This window comes from Lagenorhynchus albirostris, chromosome 3, assembly GCF_949774975.1.
Source record: "Lagenorhynchus albirostris chromosome 3, mLagAlb1.1, whole genome shotgun sequence".
Classification (NCBI taxonomy): Eukaryota; Metazoa; Chordata; class Mammalia; order Artiodactyla; family Delphinidae; genus Lagenorhynchus; species Lagenorhynchus albirostris.
In genome coordinates, this window is record NC_083097.1 from 55,547,174 (window position 1) to 55,571,543 (window position 24,370).

Genomic DNA, 24,370 nt, shown 5'->3' on the forward strand with positions numbered 1-24,370 from the left:
ATGTACTATTAAAAATACTTAAAAAAATAACAGAACTCCATGCAAATTATTTGTCCAGAGCTTCTCCCAAGGGCTTCTAGTATAAAGCAGGGGGCAGTGGGAATTCCCTGGTGGTCCAGAGTTTAGGTCTCTGCACTTTCACTGCTGAGGGCCTGGGTTCAATCCCTGGTCTGGGAACTAAGATCCCATAAGCCATGTGGCATGCCCCCCCCCAAAAAAAAAGCAGGGGGCAGCAAAGTATGACCACAGCCTATAAGCTAAGCATGTTTTTTTTTTACATTTTTAGAGGCCCACAAAGCTGAACTAATTTACCCTGGCCCTTTACAGAGAATGGATTATTTCTGGATCATAAGGTCACTATGCCCTTTATTCCAGTATACATCAATTTCCACAGGACTCCTAGGTCATCCCTCATTGCCCTGACACTCATCCTTATGTTTCAAAACTTCTCTCTTTCTGATCACATATCCCAACCTTCTCCAACTCCCTAAATCCTTCCCCTGTGCTCACATGAGTAACATCTCCCATATCCTTTACCTCTTTTCTAAACATTCTCTTCACCTTCTTGTTCTAATCCCATATTTTTTAAACCCTTTTTTCACCGTGACCCACAGTAAGAAATCTTACATTAAAAAATTTACACACATACACATAAACACAACCAAGATTCACAAAAAATTCTAAAGTTATGTCAAATATAATTTCACTAATACCCAAATATAACAAAAATTCAGCAATACAAAGATTCTTGAAAGAGTTGTTTACATGTGCTGTCTTCATCTGTTCTTTTCCATTCTCTACCACCTCCTCCATTGCACCAAAACAGCCCTTATGAGGGTCACTGCTAAATTCAACAAATAGTTCTTTGTCCTCATCCTATGTGACTTGCTAGCAGCATCTGACCTATTGGTAGCTCTGATATGGCCCATCACTCCTCGAAACACTTTCTCCATTTGGCTTCCAGGGCATCACTCTGGGTTTCCTCCTAATTGAGAGCTCCACCTCAGTGTCTTTTACTGCTTCTCGCATCAGATCTCTAAACATTGGGAGCACCCCAGAGTTCTCCTCTAACATCTCTATTTATATGCACTTCCTCGGCTATCTCATCCTGATGAACGGCTTTAAATTCTAGGTCTATGCTAACTTCTAAAATTTCATCTTTATCCCAGGTCTCTCCTTTGAACACTTTACTCATATCCAACTCCTCAGACTACACAGGTCCAAACCCAACTCCTCCTTCCTTTCTACACAAGTACTCTTTATGCAGACTTCTCCATCTCATTACTTTATATAAGCATATTTATTTTTGGCTGTGTTGGGTCTTCACTGCAGTGTGTGGGCTTCTCGTGGTGGTGGCCTCTCTTGTTGCGGAGCACAGGCTCTAGGCATGCAGGCTTAGTAGTTGTGGCTCACGGGCTTAGTGGCTCCATGGCATGTGGGATCTTCCCGGACCAGGGCTCGAACCTGTGTCCCCTGCATTGGCAGGTGGATTCTTAACTACTGCGCCACCAGGGAAGTCCCCATCTCATTACCTTATTCTCCCACTTGCTCAGGCCAAAAACCTTGGGGGTCATTCTTGACTCCTTTCTTTCATACTCCACATGGAACCTACTGGCAAATCCTGAGCTCCACTTGGAAAATACACTCAGATCCAAGCCCTACTCGGCCTGCTCTCTCTCCCTTGAAACTTATGGTTTATTTTCAACAAAGCAGTCAGAAGCCTCTTTTTTGTTTAAATTATTTTGGGGGGCCACGCTGCTCGGCATGTGGGATCTTAGTTCCCCGACTAGGGATCAAACCCGTGCTCCCTGCAGTGGAAGCCCAGAGTCCTAACCACTGGACCCCCAGGGAATTCCCCCCAGAAGCCTCTTTTTATGCATCCGATCATGCAACACCTTTGGTTCAAAACCTTCCAATGGATTCCCAAGAAACGCTGAAGACCTTGCAATGGCCTACATATGACCTTAATCTCTCCTCCTTGCTCACTTCCATTCCAGCCAAGCTGGTTTCTTTGCTGTTCCCTGAACATGCTAAACACACTCTTGTCTTAGGACCTTTGCACCTGTCATTTTCTTTGCTTGGGAGGTTCTTCACTTATGTGAATGGCTCTCATTTTCTGCAGATCTCTGCTCAAATGTCACCTCAATTAGGAGTTCCCTGTTCTTTTTTTAAAAAGCATCCCTGCTTCCAATCCCACTCTGCCAGCTCCCTTTCCTGTTTCCCTTTTCTCTGCGACATGAATCACTACCATCAATGCCACCTTATAAATTTCACTTGTTTACTAGCTAGTTCCCACCACTCTAGGCAGGAACTTTCATCTGTTTTGTTCCCAAGCACCTAGAAAGTGCCTAACACAAAGGTGAATAAATATTTGCTGAAATGAATGACTTTCCTGAACCTACAACTACTCTCCAACTGTATTAGGTAAAATATTAAGGGAGGTAACATCCAAAAACCTTAGAAAGCAAATAAGCTACCTTCATAACTAAATTTAACCTGGCATATTTTAGGCAATTAATATAAAATATTAGTTAATTGTCATGAAAAATGATAAAACTCTACTTACCTGTACAAAAAAGCTTAATCCATAGAACATTCCATTCTGCGAAGCTTACTTACCAGGCACTTGAATATTCACTTATTTACTCAAAAAATACTGGGCAGCTACTAATATGCTAGGCACATGCAGTTTACCCAAGCAAAACCTCTGAAAGAAATAACACTTACATATTAGCATCTTCTCCCACAGCTAAATGGACTAGGGAGACTCTCAGGCATGTGAACACCAATCCTTTAGACTAAACTAAAACAGTACTATGTTCTACCTCTCCAGAGAATCTGAACCAAGAGACACAGATATAGTCAAATGGATGGTAGATGGAACTGCAAGGTAATGATGAAGAGAGAATGGCCTGGGCAATCCTGTTAGGCAGTGTGCATGAGGAGGGTGTGGAGGAGGCTAGAAGAGAGGCAGACAGATAAGAAAAGGTGCAGGAGGAGAATGACAATATGACATCCAAGCAACAGAACACAGCCTTGGTTCCTGACTGGCCAGGTCCAGTCCTCTGACATTCAGCTTCAGCTAGGCTTTGTTCCCTAACCTTGGATCACCAGCAACATTGTTTTACAATTGGTTGTATCTTTACAATATTACCCTTTACCCGAATAAGCCTGAGTAGTTTTCTCTACATCTTTAGACAGACTCCAACCTACCATATATATTCCAAAGAAAAATATTCAGATAGTCAAGTTTAAAAAAAAAAAGTTATTTATTTTTAAAGGCATTGATAAAAATCTTAACATACTTACTAAGAAAGTTACAATATACAAATGGGTTCAGTTGTGATTTTGACAGATTGACTTTCTGCACTGTGTGTGACCTTGAATTTCTTTTAATCACTCATATTTCCATTGTTCAGTTATTCAAACTGATTATTGCCTCAAAATAGCTAACTGGTTATTTAAGCATGAGTCACATGCAACAAGGGGAAATGATGACATGCACCTATCCAAGTGTTCATGAAGAAAATGATGAAACTTCTGTTCACATCGACCAGGGCACATCAATATACCATCCTCCTTGGGAGAGAGCTGCACCTGCATCCAGAAGATAAAAAGTCTACATACAATTTTGAAATTTAAAAATCTATTTTCTTATAAAATCATAAAGAAGAAAACATAAAGCAACACATGCATCATGGTAAATAAAATTAGAATAAAAATATGCTAGTGTAAAAAACAATACTAATTTCAATCTTTATGGGATAGTTAGATATTTAGACAAATTAATTGTGAAATTCATTTGAAGGAATAAATGGGCAAGAGTATTTTTTAAAAAAATTCTTAAGGAGCACTGGTATTTGATCTGTCCTAACAGAATTTAAAACATATTAAAAACAATGATCAAAATTATGTGTTTAAAAAATAGTAATTAGAACAATACAAAACAACATTCTATAACTACAATACAATAAAACTAGAAATTAAACCTAACTGAAAGTAAAATTAACCTAAAAATTAACTAACTGAAATTAATTGAAATTAACCTGAAATTAAAACATTTCTAGAGTTAAAAACAAAATTTTGAAATTTGGAATATCTAGAAAATAAGAATTCTACAGAATACAACTAAATTGTCAGAGAAAAATTTATGGTCCTGAAATATCCATTTTAATAAACAACAGATAGGAAGAAAATTTTTAAAAACTTCTAAGGAAAGCAGAAAGTGGAAATTAATCCCAAGTATATCATCTGGGCCCAATGAACCCAATTTTAATTTTTGAGTTTTTTTTTTTTTTTTTTTTTGGATCTTAGTTCCCCAACCAGGGATTGAACCTGGGCCATGGAAGTGAAAGCACCGAGTCCTAACCACTGGACCACCAGGGAATTCCCAATTTTTGAGTTTCTTATTCGATCAGTTCTAACTATTTGTCCTTACATTCAGGACTCACTCTTAGAGGTCTGCCAAAGAACAAAGAGAAAATTTATTTATTAAAAAAAATAAAACTCCTATCTTGCAATTATGCTGTAACTCTACTGGACTCTTATAAATCTACAATATAGAATCTTAGTGATTTTGCTATCACTTACTTTTACTATCACTTTACTTTTACTTATCTTGAAACATTTTGTTATTCTTCATCCCAGGATATATTTTATTTTAACTCATTATGGTAGCCAGTCTTCAGGATGGTCCCCAGTGATTCCTGCCCTTGTCTAATCCCCTCCAGTTGGCCGTGGGTTGCACTTAACGTCAAAAGGATAGAAAAAGGTGGAAGTGATAGTGTGTGATTCAGAGACTAAGTTATAAAAGTACGTGTGGTATTGCTCATTCTGTACTGGATCGCCCACTTTGGAGAAGCCAGCTATCAGTTTGTGAGGACTCTCAGGCTGCCTATGGAGAACGCCAGGTAGCAAGAGGGCCTCTTAACAACCATCTGGGTGAGCCTGAAGCAGATCCTCCAGCCCCAGTAGAACTGTGAGATGACTATTGCCTTGAGACTGACGACCTGATTTGCAGCCTTAGAAGAACCACCCACCTCAGCTGCCCCGCATTCCTGACCCACAGAAACTAAAGATAAATAAATATTTGCTGTTTTAGGGTGCTAAATTTTAGGGTAATTTGTTACGTAGCAGTAGATAATACATTCACCAGAGACCTCTAGCTATGCATAAGAAAAAAAAACTAAAATAAGGACGTGAAAGGATGGAATCACCTAAAATGATGATGAAATAAATCATTAGTAGTGAAATAAAGCATCACTATTACACCATCCTTCAGTTTTCTTATTCTGTTGTCCAAAGTACTGGATTATCTTTCAAGAAGTTTTAATGGAAGTATGGAGATACAATCCTTGTAGTCTTTTTTTTTTTTAAAGCTTTCCCTGAACACAGTTGAGAATTCAGACTTTTTCATTTTCTGTCCATAATAGCAAAGAGAACAAAATTGACAGAGAAAGTCATTGCAAAATTATTAAAGCAATTAGAAGATGAATGTAAAGGGATAGAGAGTAACATCTAGGCCAGCGGCTGGAAAACTATGGCCTAACATATTTACTATCTAACCCTTTAAGAAAAAAATTTTGATCTTTATTCTGGACTAATAATGGTGAAATTGTTCATATAAGTAAAGTCTCAGATGATGAGTCTTCAGATGACATATTCTACTTAGGTGAATTTTCCCAAACTCAAGAAATGAGATACTTCTTTTTTTTTAAACTTTTAATTTTATATTGGAGTATAGTTGATTAATAATGTTGTGATAGTTTCAGGTGTACAGCAAAGTGACTCAGTTATACATATACATGTATCTACTCTTTTTCAAATTCTTTTCCCATCTAGGTTGTTACATAATACTGAGCAGAGTTCCCTATGCTACACAGTAAGTCCTTGTTGGTTATCTATTTTAAATACAGCAGTGTGTACATGTCAATCCCAAGCTCCCTAACTATCTGTTTCCCCCACCCTCCCCACCTGGTAACCATAAGTTCATTCTCTAAGTCTGTGAGTCTGTTTCTGTTTTGTAAATAAAGGAACTGATATATTTCTCAGGACAAAAAAGAAAATATGGTAGTATCATTTAGTTAGTCCTTCAACAGGAAGGACTTCATTATATAATATTTTATGATTAAAAACCTGAACCATCCCATTTTGCTAAAAGGACATGTGACAATATTCTTTCAACTTTTATAATGCTTGTACACGAAAATTTACTTACAGTTTGTGGACAGATATGGAAGACAGATGTGTATACAAAGTAATTGGAAGGTAATAAATATGTAGAAATGAAAAACAGTAAGATAATTCTAACTGGTATCTATAAAAAAAAAGAAATGTTTTGCTATTAGGCAACACAGAGGATAGCTATCATCTGTCTATCCAACAAATAGAAGCTTTCAGAAGTACTGTTTTGACGAACCAAGTGCATGAAGAATCAAGGTAATAAGCTAGAACATAGCAGAGGTGCATTTAAAATTCAGAGTCAGTCGTGGATGGATGTAGAGACTGTCATATAGAATGAAGTAAGTCAGAAAGAGAAAAACAAATATCGTATATTAACGCATATATATGGAACCTAGAAAAATGGTACAGATGAACCAGTTTGCAGGGCAGAAATAGAGACACAGATGTAGAGAACAAACGTATGGACACCATGGGGGAAAAGCCACGGGGGTGGTGGTGGTGGTGTGATGAATTGGGCGATTGGGACATGTATACACTGATGTGTATAAAATGGATGACTAATAAGAAGCTGCTGTATAAAAAATAAATAAAATAAAATTCAAAATTTCAAAAAAAAAATTTATCAGAGTCAGTATTTATAAGATAAATATATTTCAGGTTCATGCATAACAGCCAATGAACAGTTAGTTGCATTCAAAGAATATTATCTGATTTGGAGATATATATAAACATTCAATACTAGGAAAATACATAATAAAAATTGGGGTTTCTTTATTCCCATCTTACCCCTAGGTTCTTCATGACATTTTTTTTTTTCCTTAGAGACCTACTAGAGAATGGACTTGAGGATATGGGGAGGGGGAAGGGTAAGCTGTGACAAAGTGAGAGAGTGGTATGGACATTTACACACTACCAAACGTAAAATAGATAGCTAGTGGGAAACATCCGCATAGCACAGGGAGATCAGTTCGATGCTTTGTGACCACCTAGAGGGGTTGGGATAGGGAGGGTGGGAGGGAGGGAGACACAAGAGGGAAGAGATAGGGGAACATATGTATATGTATAACTGATTCACTTTGTTATAAAGCAGAAACTAACACACCATTGTAAAGCAATTATTCTCCAATAAAGATGTTAAAAAAAAATTGGGGTTTGCTGTATTTAAATTCTCATTGAAATTGCTAACAAAGTTATTTTCACTATCTCTTTACTCTGTAAACTGTAAAATGACTTGAAATTACATAGAGTCAATTCTCATTATTCATGGCAGTTATGTTTTTAAAAGTCACTACAAACAATGAATTTGTGAATACTGAGCCATTACTCCTAGAAGAAACACAGGGCTAGGTTCCTGCAAACCTCTGGTCACATTACCAGCTGATCAGTACATAACCTTATGCGTGTTTCTGTTGCAAGACACACTATTTCATATATATTGTTGATTCAACAACACTTAACTCATGGCCAACAGCACTACAACTCATGCCTAAACACATCTAACACATGTATTCTCCTTGTAAGGCACATCACAGCCTTCTTGCACTTGGGAACATTAGATATCACTACAGCACAATACTTGGGGCTATTTTAAAGAGTGAAGTCAAAAGGCGCAAAAGACAGAAAAATGTAGAACTAAATAGATTGTGAAAATGACCTTTGTTTATAGTACGAAAGCTGAAAAAAGAAAACAGAGCACTACATTTTCAGCTTTATCTCAGCTGAAAATGTCTGTCAGGTGACTCAAATTTTTCACCCTCTGCATGTGTCCATGAATGATGGTGAAGGCTCCACAAATAATGACTTCGGGATTACAGATAAATTTTAGCAAGCTAGCAAATTTGCAAATATAGAATCTATGAATAATGAGGACATCTGTAGATAAAATTTTATAAGCAAAAGTTGAAAAGAGAAAGTAAGCACAAATATCTAAAATGATAATGGAAAAATTACCATATAGATACAGGAAAACAATTAAACAGTAGAAGCATTAGAAGAAAAGCCTGAAAAGGCAGGATGATTCTGACTATATGAAAATTAAACACTATGACTACATAAAAAGCAAATATTTCTGTCAAAATGACAACAACCACTACAACCATAAGCAAGGTCAAAAGAAATGACAAGCTAGGAAAAAAGTATTTGTAACTCATAGCACAAAGAATTCTTGCAAATCAAAAAGGAAAAGCACACATCCCAGCTGAAAAGTAGGCAACGGTGATGTTTCTAAAGTTTTCAGATAAGAAAAGATACACAGTTCTCTTAAACACAAGAAAAGGTGCTGAACTTCACAATAATAAGATAAATAAATTATAAATACAATGAGATAATCATTTCCAACTACTAGACTGAGAAATATCCAAAGGTCTGATAAATTATTGGCTAGGGCTTCCCTGGTGGCGCAGTGGTTGAGAGTCCGCCTGCCGATGCAGGGGACATGGGTTCGTGCCCCGGTCCGGGAAGATCCCACATGCCGCAGAGCGGCTAGGCCCCTGAGCCATGGCCGCTGAGCCTGCGCGTCCGGAGCCTGTGCTCCGCAACGGGAGAGGCCACAACAGTGAGAGGCCCGCGTACCGCAAAAAAAAAAAAAAAAAAAAATTATTGGCTACACTGTGGGAAACAGAGACTCTCATACAATGTTGGTGGAAATGGAAATTAATACAATCTCTACTGAGAGCAATTTGGCAAAAATCTTTTAAAATTATAAATGTGTATCTTCTTCAATCCAGGAGTTCTAATTCTATAATCTAATTCTTGATTCTAATGCAATCTATTTAGATAATCTTAAGGATGTATTCAGACATCTACAAAAAGAATTATGTAAAACAACACTTACTATAGTATTAAATAGCAAACAACTGGAAGCAACCTAAACTTCCATCCGTAAGAGCTCAATCAAATAAGTATGGTACACATCTGTATATAAGAATATCTTGCATATGTTTAAAACAAGACAGTTTTACATACTGATATGAAGCGTTCTCCAAGAAATACTGAGGAAAGAGTACTTACCTATTATAAAACACTATATGAATTACCTATAAAAATGGAAAAATAAAAAAGTTTAAAGGAGTTAGATGATATAGCTTACCAAGTGTACCTTCACTACATATTATTTATTTTTTATCGTCAGTAAATGTACACAGCACAAAAATAGAATACAAAAGGGTATACCGTGAAGTTCATAATTCAAAAAGATACGTGTACCCCTATGCTCACAGCAGCACTATTCACAATAGCCAAGACATGGAAACAACCTAAATGTCCATTGACAGATGAATGGATAAAGATGATGTGGTACACATATACAATGGAATATTACTCAGCCATTAAAAAGAATGAAATCATGCCATTTGCAGCAACATGTAAGGAGCTAGAGAGTACCATACTGAGTGAAGTAAGTCAGACAGAGAAAGACAAATACCATATGATATCACTTATATGTGGAATCTAAAATACAGTAAGCCCCCTGCATAACAAATGAGCTCTGTTCCAAGAGCACGTTCGTAAGTCCAATTTGTTTGTAAGTCCAACAAAGTTAGCCTAGGTACCCAACTAACACAATTGGCTACATAGTACTGTACTGTAATAGGTTTATAATACTTTTCACATAAATTATACATAAAAAACAAACAAGAACAAAAAATAAAACTTAAAAAAATATTTTTATGTATGTATGTATGTATGGCTGTGTTGGGTCTTCGTTGCTGCACGCGGGCTTTCTCTAGTTGCAGCAAGCGGGGGCTACTCTTCATTGTGGTGTGCGGGCTTCTCATTGCGGTGGCTTCTCTTGTTGTGGAGCACAGGCTCTAGGCACACAGGCTTAGTAGTTGTGGCTCGCAGGCTCTAGAGCACAGGCTCAGTAGTTGTGGCACATGGGCTTAGTTGCTCCGCGGCATGTGGGATCTTCCTGGACCAGGGCTAGAACCCATGTCCCCTGCATTGGCAGGCAGGTGCTTAACCACTGCGCCACCAGGGAAGTCCCCCCAAATAAAACATTTTTAATCTTAGAGTATAGTACCTTGAAAAGCACAGTAGTACAGTACAGCAGCTGGCATAGAGGGGCACATTCACATCTTTGAAAGTTTGCAACTTGAAGGTTCATATGTAGGGGACTTACTGTATGACACAAATGAACCTATCTATGAAACAGAAACAGAATCACGGATATAGAAACAGACTGGTGGTTGCCAAGGGGGAAAGGGCTGGGGGAGGGATGGAGTGGGAGGTTGGGGTTAACAGATGTAAGCTTTTATATATAGAATGGATACACAACAAGGTCCTACTGTATAGCACAGGGAACTATATTCAGTATCCTATGATAGACCATAATGGAAAATAAAAAGACTGTATGTATATGTATAACTTTGCTGTATAGCAGAAATTAACACAACACTGCAAATCAACTATACTTCAATAAAAAAAATTAAGAAAAAAATTTTAAGGAGTAAGATGATATATCAATCTTACCAAGTTTAACTTAATTACATATTTATTTTTTTACTGTCAGTAAATGTACACAGCACAAAAGTAGAAAAAATACAAAAAGGTATACTGTGAAGTTTCCCTCACATCCCTGTGTCTTCTAGTCCCTCTTCGGTAGTAACTAGACTATTGCCATGAGATGATAATCAATGCACACACATGCATATATGTAAATGTATATTTACACAAATGGCAGGAAGCAAAATACACACAGTTCTGCATCTTACTTTTTCATTTAAATATATTTTCCTATCAGATTGCTATACATAACAAACAACAATGTAGTTTAAGAAAAACACACACAAAAAAAGAATTAAAAGAATAAACTGAATAATGTTCAAAAACTGATTCAAACTATTTTAGAACTTTTATTTTATAACATGAATAACAATGGAGAAAGAAATAATTTAAATAAACTATAACAAGTAGATACTCTAATTACGATAAGTGTAAAGGACGAGGGCTTTAGTAACTATTTATTCTTTTGGGGAAGCAATATGACAACACATGATGATCTACAGCACTAATTAGATTCTGAGGCCCAATACATGAAACTAACCAACAATTCACAAAAATAATTCTATGGAACTACAGTTTAACAAAAAAAGCCCAAAATAGACCTACTACTGTCATAGAGAAGTATATATATATATATACACACACACACACACACACACACACACACACACACACACACACACACACACACACACACACACACATACCAATAACCCCAAATCTGACATATGAACCTTATGTACTTGAGAGATAGAGTGTAATATCATTGTTTAGCACATTTTGTTTTAACCATCACAACAGATTAATCTTTCAGAAATCATCCAACAACTGAAAATTAATTGCTCCAAAATGAAAAGGTGATGCAATGAATTGTGCCATCCAACCAAGTATTCAAAAAAATGATAAAATGTCTGTTTAAAAATAGGAGGAATAGTTGGTAGTGTACTTGTTTTCCTGTGATAGGTTATAAAACTGGGCACAATTTATGATGCAACTGTTTCCAGGCATTGGGCAACAGAGAGCACAGGGTGAGATTCTTGAGAAAGGGAAACAGGTGAGCTTTGCATTCACCCTCTTTGGCTGGACACAATTTCCAAACTGCAGCATGAAAGGTGGAGCCTGAGTAGAGAGTACTGTTCTTCCTGGGTGGGGGGAAGAAACAGGGATTGGAGTCTAGGCTCTGGAATAAGGCAGATGGAATTTGAGGAGGTAAGGTCTAGAGAGGAGGGACTTAAAGAGAAGGAGCCCCCAAAATCTGTGTAGGATTCCCACTTAGGTCCTTGCCCAAATCCTAAATTATGCACGTGTAGGACAAGACTCCACAGAGCCGGGCAGAAGCAGTTGCTGGGGGGCTGAGAGCTGGAGAGAGTTCTGAAGTCACAGAGTTCTACCACTTACTATGTGGTCCAAAGCAAGTCATTTGGGAATAATAATAGTAACTAACTTGAGAGTGCTATTAAGATTCAATGAGGGACTGCCCTGGTGGTGCAGTGGTTAAGAATCCGCCTGTCAATTCAGGGGACATGGGCTTGATCCCTGACCCGGGAAGATCCTACATGCCGCGGGGTGACTGAGTCCACGTGCCACAACTACTGAAGCCTGCACACCTAGAGCCCGTGCTCTGCAACAAGAGAAGCCACTGAAATGAGAAGCCCACGCACTGCAACGAAGAGTGGCCCCTGCTCTCTGCAACTAGAGAAAGTCCGTGAGCAGCAACAAAGACCCAACACAGCCATAAATAAATAAATAAATTTATTTAAAAAAAAAAAGATTCAATGAAATAACAATGTCTAGCAACACACAGTAATCATTCAAAAAATATAGCTATTATTACTTGTAAGGGAAGAAAAATATGATGTGACAGTTTCTAGTTTCCTTTACAATAAAAACCCAACTAACACAGAGCTAAGAGTCTACTGAAACCAGGTTCTATAAAGTAAGATTTTTTTTTACAAATTTAATTTAAATGTTTATTATAAATTTTACAGTAAAAGTAAAATGAACCATATCCTAGAAGTCAAAATTCTACCTACAGGTAATGGCAAGAGTAGGGAAACTACAGAGTCCAAATTTTACCAAACAATGTACAACTTTCCAGATCAGCAGCTTAACTGGAAAAAACATGAAGTTTGTAAGCAAACAAATTTCAAATCAAATCCCTGCTCCCCTAACTAACAACTGACTGCTATCAAACAAGGTAGCTATGCTATCTTTTATATATATATATATATATATATATATATATATATATAAAAAATAAGATTAACCGGAAGTATTTATCTAAACACAAAGACTCATTAATATTCAGGTACACTGCTTCACATCTTTCTTCTTCTGCCTAGAAACCAAGTTTTATTTAAAGTAGAATGCAGCTCAACCCTAAATTATATGCCATTTTAAAATATAAAAGGTCAATTTATGTGTCACAATAACTAGTAATGAAAGGATCAGAACTTCGAAGCTCAGAAAATTACTTTCTCCTACAGTATGGAGGTTCCTTAAAAAACTAAAAATAGAGCTACCATATGATCCAGTAATCCCACTCCTGGGCATATATCTAGAGAAAACTCTAATTTGAAAAGATACATGCACCCCAATGTTCATAGCAGCACTATTTACAATAGCCAAGACATGGAAGCAACCTAAATGTCTATTGAAAGATGAATGGATAGAGAAGATGTGGTATATACATATACAATGGAATATTACTCAGGCATTAAAAAGAATGAAGTGATGCCATTTGCAGCAACATGGGTGGACCTAGAGATTATCATACTGAGTGAAGTAAGTCAGACAGAGAAAGACAAACATCATATGATATCACTTAGATGTGGAATCTAAAAAAATGAACTTATTTACAAAATAGAAATAGACTCACATAGAAAACAAACATGGTTACCAAAAAGGGAAGGGGAAACAGGGATAAGTTTGGAATTTGGGATTAACAGATACACACTATTACATATAAAATAGATAAACAACAAGGACCTACTGTATAGCACTGGGAACTATATTCAATATCTTATAATAATATATAATGGAAAAGAATCTGAAAAAGAATGGGTATACATACATGTATATGTATAACTGAAATCACTTTGCTGTACACCTAACACACTGTAAATCCAACTATACTTCCATTAAAAAAAATTAAAAAAAAAGAAAGAAAGAAAAGAAATTAGTTTCTCCAAAAGCTTCTCCAACTATATTACTTGGTGTCTTCAAAATATGTTACATATATAATCTCACGACAATAGCTGAACCCACAAGTAATAAGAATTTAAAACAATCCTGTGCAAAAGAGAACATACTGTATGATTGCAGTTCTAAACTAAGTAAAACTAATCTTTGTTCATAGAGGTCAGAATGGTGATTGCCAGGATAGGTAACTATGGTGAATGACTAGAAAGGGGTACAAAGGAACTTCTGGACTGAGGGAAATGTTCTTTTATCTTGATGTAGTAACAATGGTATACCTTCTCAAAACTGATCAAACTCTTCACTTAAAATCTGTGCATTTTTAAAAAAAGTTTATTTATTTAATTTTTGGCTGCATTGGGTCTTCATTGCTGCGTGCAGGCTTTTCTCTAGTTGAGGTGAGCTGGGGCTACTCTTCGTTGCGGTGCGTAGGCTTCTCATTGCGGTGTCTTCTCTTGTGGAGCACGGGCTCTAGGAGCGCGGGCTTCAGTAGTTGTGGCATGCGGGCTCTAGAGTGCAGGCTCAGTAGTTGTGGTGCACGGGCTTAGCTGCTCCGCAGTATGTGGGATCTTCCCCAACCAGGGCTTGAACCCGTGTCCCCTGCATTGGCTGGCAGATTCTTAACCACTGCGCCACCAGGGAAGTCCCAATCTGTGCATTTTACTGTATATAGATTAACCTCAAAAAAAGTATTTGGGAAAAAAAATGAGAGCGATGTAAAAATGTTCTTGAATCCTCTTGCAAGGCCACAATTCATACACAAAAATGATAAAACACCAAGTATTTTGTGAAATACCTGAATACTGAATGTCTTCTACTGATTGCTGTATATAAACATGGATTTCTGCAGAAGCAGGAGTTGCTCTGGTTAAACTTAAACTTTCAGAATTTTATTTCTGAATTGAATTCATAGTTTTCCACTCACCAAGAGCTTCAAACAACACATAACTTACGTTCATAACCATTAACCCTGTAGTTTATTTCTGTTAATGGCAACCATACAGAAAAGCTAAACTTACAACATGACTCAGATAAAGTAATCTCTGGCTGATCCCTTAATGAAGGTACTCTTCAATTATGGCATCTCACCTTCTATTTGCCTATCTTCTGAATATAGGTACAGACCATGGAATTTTCCATCTAGGATTCTTCATAACCACAAGGACAATTACTATAGTGAAAGCCAGAAAACAAGCTGTTTTGACTTCATTTTCTCTCTTCTTTGACATTCCCTCCAATCTGTGCTCTAAGCCCATTCTAGACTTCAAAAAACCATGCCAGATACTGTAGACATGATGAAAAATGAGATGTAGTGCCTTGCCTCTAATGACAGAGGAAAGACAGATATATAAACAATAAAGATATTATACTGTGAAAAGCTATGTAATAGAAATAAGCAGAGAACAGATGCAAAGAGGGGAACTTACATGGATGGAGAACGGTTAACAGTGGTATGACATTTGGGCCAGCCTTAGGCCTTGAAACACACTGCCCTAATGCTTCTAGCTTGTGCATTCTCTGCCTGGAATACTTCAGCCCACTTCATCCCCTGCCTAGTTTTCCTATTCATCTCTTTAGACTTAGCTGAATAACCTAGCTGAAGAACTTCAATTGAATAAAACTGACTTTAATCGAAGAATGAAATACAGGTAACTATACTTTTAAATGTGAGGATTTATATAATTTAAAAAATGTCCCTCCCAGGAATGCATAGATTTTGAAAAGATGTTTTTCGAAATTTGCTTTTCAAGGCAACATGGAAACATCCACTAAGAATCATAATGTCCACAACCTTTTATTAAATAGTCACAACACAGAAAGTTACCCTAACGCTGTGACAGAATAGAACCGAGTACTACATATAAGAAGGTAGTTACTAATGTTATTGAGAATGCCAAAAGCTACTGAACTAAAGGAAGAGCGGCATAACATACAGGCAAACAAGCTGATAGAAAGAATACGTAAAAACATTAAAAATGTGATATTAAGTGGGGATATATATACACACACACACACATGCACAAAATACTGATGACAAACATCAAAATATGGATGAATATGGACCAAAAGTGTAAAATAATATGTAAAAAGGGAATACAATAGACACATAGATTTTACTAATTTAGTTAAAAATACTGAACACTTTTCTTATGTACTTTTCAAACACACAGAAAATAGAAAAAAATAGTACAATGAACATCCATATGAACACCACTGAGATTCAATAACAGCCATATATGCTTCATGCACACACATATATACATTTTGCTAAATCATTTAGAAATGTATTACAAACACCGTAACACTTCACTTCTAAATACTTCAGTATGCAAATTTAAAGACCTTCTTCCAGAAACTACAACACCCTTATCACAGCTCATAAAATTAGCAATAGTTATCTAATATCATTTAAAATCCAGTCTATATTCAAATTTCCTCAACCCCCAAGTCTCTTACAAATAGCTTTTCAAAACCAGGGTCTAATGAATAATGAAGGATGCCACATTGTATTTGGCTGTTATATCTCAAGTCACTTTTAATCTGGAATAGTTACCTACTCCATGTCATTTTTTCTTTCATGACACTGAATTTTTGAAGAAAGGAGGCCAGTTATCTTCTACAACATGCCACGTTCTGGACCTGTCTGATCATTTCTTTTGTGGTGTCATTTAACTTGCTGCTCTATCCCCAGTATTTCTGATAAATGGGAAAGTAGATCCTAAAGGTTTGTTTAAATTCCACTTAAACTTTTTTGACCATAACACTTCATAGGTAATACAGTGTATTTCATACTGCATCTCAAATGAAAAAGCAAGTCTGACTGTCTGATTACAGTGACGCAAAATTTCATCTCTGATTCTAAGGATCTCTTTATTATAATGGTATGTTTTCCTTTCAATACAACCAACCAACAAGTATTTGCTGAGATGATACTTTGACATCATAAGAATTCTAGAGGGGATTTAGATCAATCTTTTATCAAATAGTTTTTGCATCAAAATGTCTTTAATATTGTTTTACATTAACTTTTCTACTTTTCAATATTTTAATTTTTAAACATATATTTTCTACAAACTACAAAATTTATAAAAAAGTAACATTCTCTTTTATAATGATGGTAGACTTACTCCTTAATTGAAATGTGAGTGCCTTCTTTCTTTATGACTTTGTTTGAAACCCTGGAAGGAAAATAAAGGCATTTAGAAGCATAGAACACGGGAGAAAATATTTGCAAATGAAGCAACTGACAAAGGATTAATCTCCAAAATATACAAGCAGCTCATGCAGCTCAATATCAAAAAAACAAACAACCCAATCCAAAAATGGGCAGAAGCTCTAAATAGACATTTCTCCAAAAAAGATATACAGATTGCCAATAAACACATGAAAGGATGTTCAACATCACTAATCATTAGAGAAATGCAAATCAAAACTACAATGAGGTATCACCTCACATAGGTCAGAATGTCCATCATCAAAAAATCTACAAACAGTAAATGCTGGAGAGGGTGTGGAGAAAAGGGAACCTCTTGCAGTGTTGGTGGGAATGTAAATTGATACAGCCACTATGGAGAACAGTATGGAGGTTCCTTAAAAAACTAAAAATAGAATTACCATATGACCCAGCAATCCCACCCTGAGAAAACCATAATTCAAAAAGAGTCATGTACCACAATGTTCATTGCAGCACTATTTACAATAGCCAGGACATGGAAGCAACCCAAGTGTCCATCGACAGATGAATGGATAAAGAAGATGTGGCACATATATACAGTGTAATATTACTCAGCCATAAAAAGAAATTGAGTTATTTGTAGTGAGGTGGATGGACCCAGAGTCTGTCATACAGAGTGAAGTAAGTCAGAAAGAGAAAAACAAATACCGTATGCTAACTTAAGGGCAGGACAGGAATAAAGACGCAGACACAGAGAATGCACTTGAAGACACGGGGAGGGGGAAGGGTAAGCTGGGACAAAGTGAGAGAGTAGCATTGACATATATACACTACCAAGTGTAAAACAGCTAGCTAGTGGGAAGCAGCTGCATCTCACAGGAAGATCAGCTTGGTGCTTTGTGACAACCTAAGGGATAGGGAGGGTGGGAGGGAGACGCAAGAGGGAGGTGATATGGGGATACATTATACATATAGCTGATTCACTTTGTTATACAGCAGAAACTAACACAACATTGTAAAGCAATTATATTCCAATAAAGATGTTTAAAAAAAAAGAACACACATTTTATACAGAAGTGAACATTTTGTTTCACATAAGACATTTCATTAATTCTCTTTAACAAAATATCATCAGAAAATAAGTTTACAGCCTTCAAATGTACTTTAAAAGTGACTCCAAAGTAAACAATTATTAGGCTGCAATTAAGAAAGTTTTCTTCTTTCACTAAGTCTGAAGATGTTCCTGAGCCAACTTATATCTTATTTTCTGTCAAATAAAATATATAATGTGTCACACTCATTTATTAAAATAAAACCATTAAAAACCAGTACTCACTAGACAAAAATATTTTAGAAGTTCAAAAAAAAAATCAAGACTCAAATATTTACTGTTTTTCCTGGTCACACTTAGCACAAATGTCCTACTCCTCTCTTCTCCCTTCTGGCCTCAATACTTTCTATCTTTCCCTACATATATACTAGCTTTCGACTTCACCATTAATCTATATCTTTGAGGCCACAAGATATATTAAAGGGGATTTGTTACTAATAAGTACCAAAGTTAGAGCCTGTGCTATGTTATTTCAATAACATTACTCTCATTCATCTGCATTCTGTTAGGATTTCTAGAAAAAGAAAAATGTATAGGTTAAGAGCTAGACCCAAATCCTGTCTGGCTGCTCTTATGGGAACAGGTTAGTAATGGAAAAGTTGTCAATCATGTATGCTTCTGTGGAGCAATGGCTAAGAATCGCTACCTGAAGGCAACGCTCTCTAAAACCCACATAAGCTATTGGAAAACATGACAATGAACAGTAGCTGCTTCTTTTTAATGGTAAAAATTTCCAAGAGACAAAAATGCAAGATCTAGGAAATGGCAATTTGTTTACACTTCTGAATATGAACATAGGTTTATATTTTAATTTATGCAGATATACAAATAATACTGCAAAAAGTAAAGATCATTTCTCTGGAACAAGTTAATCATAGCTTAGCCCTGAATTTGTGGCATATATACTGGACAAGGCTGCTTTCCTAGGAACTGGTGCTTGAACTCACAAAAGAAACAGAAACATCTGCATTTTGTTGGTTAGGACCAGAGTTCAAAGTCTGTTGAAAATCTGCTAGGTTTTAATAACAGTACAATCAAGTATGTGAAGTATGAATGTTTATGAGTACAATTAACCAACTTTAATTTTCATCCAGGTCATCCTTCAAATCAAATATATTCTGACACGTTAGAACATTCATATTTTTTAACTGCTGCTAGAGTTATCAAAGAAGAAAGCAATAAGGTGTATAACTATTTAAGGCTGTGGTAAAACAAACATTTTCAAGTTGCGCCAGTGGCAATACACATGGAAAGAATTGTGGAAAGGCAGTCAACAGTATCAAAAGCTACTAAAATGTTTAAAAACTATACTAAAATAAAATGTTTATACTTTTTGACCCAATAATGATACTTCCAGATGTCATAAGGAAATAATCTGCAAGAAGCTTTATATATAAGAATGGTTATCTAATTACCAGAGGAAAAACTTGCTAATGTTCAACATTTAGCAAATGATGAACTTATTCTGAACCAGACTTACTATGAACCAGGCACTATTCCAGATGCTAAAGATCCAAGGTTATAAGACAGACAAGGTCCCTGCTCCCGTGGAGCTCAACATTCTACTGGAAGGAGACAGATAAACAGGTAAAGAAAATCATACCAAGAACGATAAATGCCACACAGAGAATCTAAGTGGGGTGATATAATAGAGAATGAGGGCGGATCACTTCTAGTTTAATCAGGAAGATGAAATTTCAGTTGAGATCTGAGCAACAAGCCAGACAAGTGAAATACAGGGTAACAGCTTTCCAGACTAAAGAATAATGAGTGCAAAGGCCCAGAAGAAGGTATAAATCTGGACATGAGCAAGAAAAGAGGCCAGTGTTGCAGGAGTGTACTGAGTAAGAAGAGTGTGGAGGAACTTCCCTGGTGGTCCAGTGTGTAAGACTCTATGCACCCAATGCCCGGGTTCGATCCCTGGTCGGGGAACTAGATCCTGCATGCATGCTGCAATTAAGAGTCCACATGCCACAACTAAGAAGTCTGCATGGTGCAACTAAAGATCTCGCATGGTGCAACTAAGACCCCATGCAAATAAATAAATAAATATTTGAAAAAATAAAATATCACTCTAGCTGCTGTATTCAGAATGGATTTGGCAGGATGGGACATGAAATTTCATAAGCAAAAAGAATACTTGGGATCTGCTGCAGTAAGGTAAGAGATAATGATGTCTTATCCAGAATACATAAAGAGCTATTACAACTCATCAACAAAAAGACAAACAACCTATTTAAAAAATAGGCAAAGGATGTGAATAGACAGTTCTCCAAAAAAAGATATATAAATGGCCAACAAGCACATGAAAAGATGCTCAACATTGTTTAGTCATTAGGGAAATGCAAATCAAAATCATTATAACGTTATCACTTCATACCCACTAGGATGGCTATAATCAAACAAGAAGACAATAGTAAGTGTTGGTGACGATGTGGAGAAATAGGAACCCTCACACATCGCTGGTGGTTATAATAAAATGGTGCAGTCACTTTATTTATTTACTTATTTATTCTTTAAAGACTTTTTTTTTATGTGTACCATTTTTTAAAAGTCTTTATTGAATTTGTTACAATATCGCTTCTGTTTTATGTTTTGTTTTTTTAGCCGAGAGGCATGTGGGATCTTAGCTCCCTGACCATGGTTCCGCTACAGCGATCTTTTGAACCAGCAATTCTACACCTAAATATATATCCAAGAAAACTGAAAATATACATCCATACAAAATTTTATACACAAATGGTGATAACAGAATTATTCATTGTAGCCAAAAAGATGAGACAACCCAAATGTCGATCAACTGATGAATGGATAAGCACAATGTGGTACATCCATGCAATTAAAAGAAATGGGGACCTGAACGAACTTTTAGCCAATATATCTCGGTTAAAAAAAGAGATGATAGTATCTTGAATGGGTATTAGTGGAGAGAAATCAAAGTGCATTGATTCAGGATCTGTATGGAAATAGTCAACAGAACTTTCTTACAAATTGGTTATAAAAAGTGAAGGAATAGATTCAATGCAATCCCTATCAAACTACCACTGGCATTTGTCACAGAACTGGAACAAAAAATTTCCCAATTTGTATGGAAACACAAAAGACCCCGAATAGCCAAAGCAATCTTGAGAACGAAAAACGGGAGTGGGAGGAATCAGGCTCCCTGACTTCACACTATACTACAAAGCTACAGTAATCAAGACAGTATGGTACTGGCACAAAAACAGAAAGATAGATCAATGGAACAGGATAGAAAGCCCAGAGGTAAACCCACGCACATATGGTCACCTTATCTTTGATAAAGGTGGCAGGAATGTACAGTGGAGAAAGGACAGCCTCTTCAATAAGTGGTGCTGGGAAAACTGGACAGATACATGTAAAAGTATGAGATTAGATCACTCCCTAACACCATACACAAAAATAAGCTCAAAATGGATTAAAGACCTAAATGTAAGGCCAGAAACTATCAAACTCTTAGAGGAAAACATAGGCAGAACACTCTATGACATAAATCACAGCAAGATCCTTTCTGACCCAACTCCTAGAGAAATGGAAATAAAAACAAAAATAAACAAATGGGACCTAATGAAACTTCAAAGCTTTTGCACAGCAAAGGAAACCATAAACAAGACCAAAAGACAACCCTCAGAATGGGAGAAAATATTTGCAAATGAAGCAACTGACAAAGGATTAATCTCCAAAATTTACAAGCAGCTCATGCAGCTCAATAACAAAAAAACAAACAACCCAATCCAAAAATGGGCAGAAGACCTAAATAGACATTTCTCCAAAGAAGATATACAGACTGCCAGCAAACACATGAAAGGATGCTCAACATCACTAATCATTAGAGAAATGCAAATCAAAACTACAATGAGATATCATCTCACACCAGTCAGAATGGCCATCATCAAAAAATCTAGAAATAATAAATGCTGGAGAGGGTGTGGAGAAAAGGGAACACTCTTGCACTGCTGGTGGGAATGTGAATTGGTTCCGCCACTATGGAGAACAGTATGGAGGTTCCTTAAAAAACTACAGATAGAACTACCATATGACCCAACAATCCCACTACTGGGCATATACCCTGAGAAAACCAAAATTCAAAGAGTCATGTACCAAAATGTTCATTGCAGCTCTATTCACAACAGCCAGGAGATGGAAACAACCTAAGTGCCCATCATCAGATGAATGGATAAAGAAGATGTGGCACATATATACAATGGAATATTACTCAGCCATAAAAAGAAACGAAATTGAGCTATTTGTAATGAGGTGGATAGACCTAGAGTCTGTCATACAGAGTGAAGTAAGTCAGAAAGAAAAAGACAAATACCGTATGTTAACACATATATATGGAATTTAAGAAAAAAAAATGTCATGAAGAACCTAGGGGTAAGACAGGAATAAAGACACAGACCTACTGGAGAACGGACTTGAGGATATGGGGAGGGGGAAGGGTGAGCTGTGATAGGGCGAGAGAGAGTCATGGACATATACACACTAACAAACGTAAGGTAGATAGCTAGTGGGAAGCAGCCGCATGGCACAGGGATATCGGCTCGGTACTTTGTGACCGCCTGGAGGGGTGGGATAGGGAGGGTGGGAGGGAGGGAGACGCAAGAGGGAAGAGATATGGGAACATATGTATATGTATAACTGATTCACTTTGTTATAAAGCAGAAACTAACACACCACTGTAAAGCAATTATACCCCAATAAAGATGTTAAAAAAAAAAAAGTGAAGGAAAGTGAGGAATCAATCAACGCTAACTCCACATTTGTGGCTTGAGAAACTGGTGTTGCTAGTGCATCAATGTTACTGCTTACTGAGATGGAAAGGCTGTGGGAATAGAGGTGTATGAAATAACACTAACAGTTCAGTTTTGGCTATATTTGGTTTGAGATGTACCTAACAGACATCCATGTGGTGAGGGAAAATAGGCAGTTGGATAAACAAGTCTCAAATTCAGAGCTAGATATCTGAGAACTTCCAGTACAGACATGCCATTTTAAGTCCTAGAGCAGATGAGGTCACCTAGTGAGAGTTTATAGTTAGAGAAGAGAAGGGGGCTATGGGTTGCGCATAAGAAATCCACAAAGATATTGGGTAGAGGAGGAAAAGCTGTTAAAGAAGTCTAAAAGGAGCAGCCAAGGAAGAAGGTAATGACTAGTAGATTAAAACGTGTTACCAAAGGCAGGAGAAAAAAGTCTTTCAAAAGTGTAGTCAAATATATTAAAATGTTGCTGAGAGGTAAGAGACATAAAGCAGAGAAGTGACTGCAGAGTCGGCAATCTGGAGGTAAAATCTCAATACAGGGCTTCCCTGGTGGCACAGTGGTTAAGAATCCACCTGCCAGTGCAGGGGACATGGGTTCGAGCCCTGGTCTGGGAAGATCCCACATGCTGTGGAGCAACTAAGCCCACCCACCACAACTACTGAAGCCCGCGTGCCTAGAGCCTGGGCTCCGCAACAAGAGAAGCCACCACAATGGGAAGCCACGCACCACAACGAAGAGTAGACCCCGCTCACTGCAACTAGAGAAAGCCCAGACGTAGCAACGAAGACCCAACATAGCCCAAAATAAATTCATTAATTAATTAAAAACAATCTTTAAAAACAAAAAAATCTCAATACAGTAGGAAAGACAGAAGTCTACCTGACAGGCCTGAAGAGAATGTGAGATAAGGAAGTAAAGAGGACAACTAGAGATAATTTTTTTTTTTTTGGTGGTACGCGGGCCTCTCACTGTTGTGGCCTCTCCCGTTGTGGAGCACAGGCTCCGGACGCACAGGCTCAACAGCCATGGCTCACGGGCCTAGCCGCTCTGCGGCATGTGGGATCTTCCCGGACTGGGGCACGAACCCGTGTCCCCTGCATCGGCAGGCAGACTCCCAACCACTGTGCTATCAGGGAAGCCCCTAGAGATAATTTTTTGAAGAAGTTCATCTATGAAGCGGAGGAGAGAAATGATGTGATCACCAGGGAAGTTAGAAAGAATATATTTGAAGTAAATGGTCAGTAAATTTAGTGAAATTGGTCACCAACAGAATGACGAGTAAGAAAAGCCAACTTCTTTTTTTTTTTTTTTTTGGCTGCACAACGTGGCATGCGGGATCTTAGTTCCCCAACCAGGGATCGAACCTGTGCTCCCTGCAATGGAAGCACGGAGTCCTAACCACTGGACTGCCAGGGAAATCCT

The 24,370-nt window shown here is 37.2% G+C and overlaps 1 protein-coding gene across 6 annotated transcripts in view; it reads right to left on the reverse strand.

Moving 5' to 3' along the window:
* Positions 1-3,250: 3,250 nt before the first annotated feature.
* The window catches only part of LOC132516875 (survival motor neuron protein), a 45,705-nt gene continuing 24,585 nt past the window's right edge, over positions 3,251-24,370 (reverse strand). For 2 of the 6 annotated variants that reach the window (XM_060143089.1, XM_060143086.1), the window contains 3 exons: positions 17,010-17,060; positions 9,193-9,218; positions 3,251-3,597 (listed from right to left, as the gene is read on the reverse strand). In XM_060143089.1, the coding sequence (XP_059999072.1) occupies positions 17,013-17,060 (48 nt within the window). In that variant the 3' untranslated portion in view covers positions 3,251-3,597; positions 9,193-9,218; positions 17,010-17,012. Of the gene's footprint in view, positions 3,620-9,192; positions 9,219-13,752; positions 13,801-17,003; positions 17,061-24,370 lie in introns of all 6 variants that reach the window. The other 4 variants (XR_009539492.1, XR_009539491.1, XM_060143088.1 and 1 more) reach the window with 4 other exon arrangements.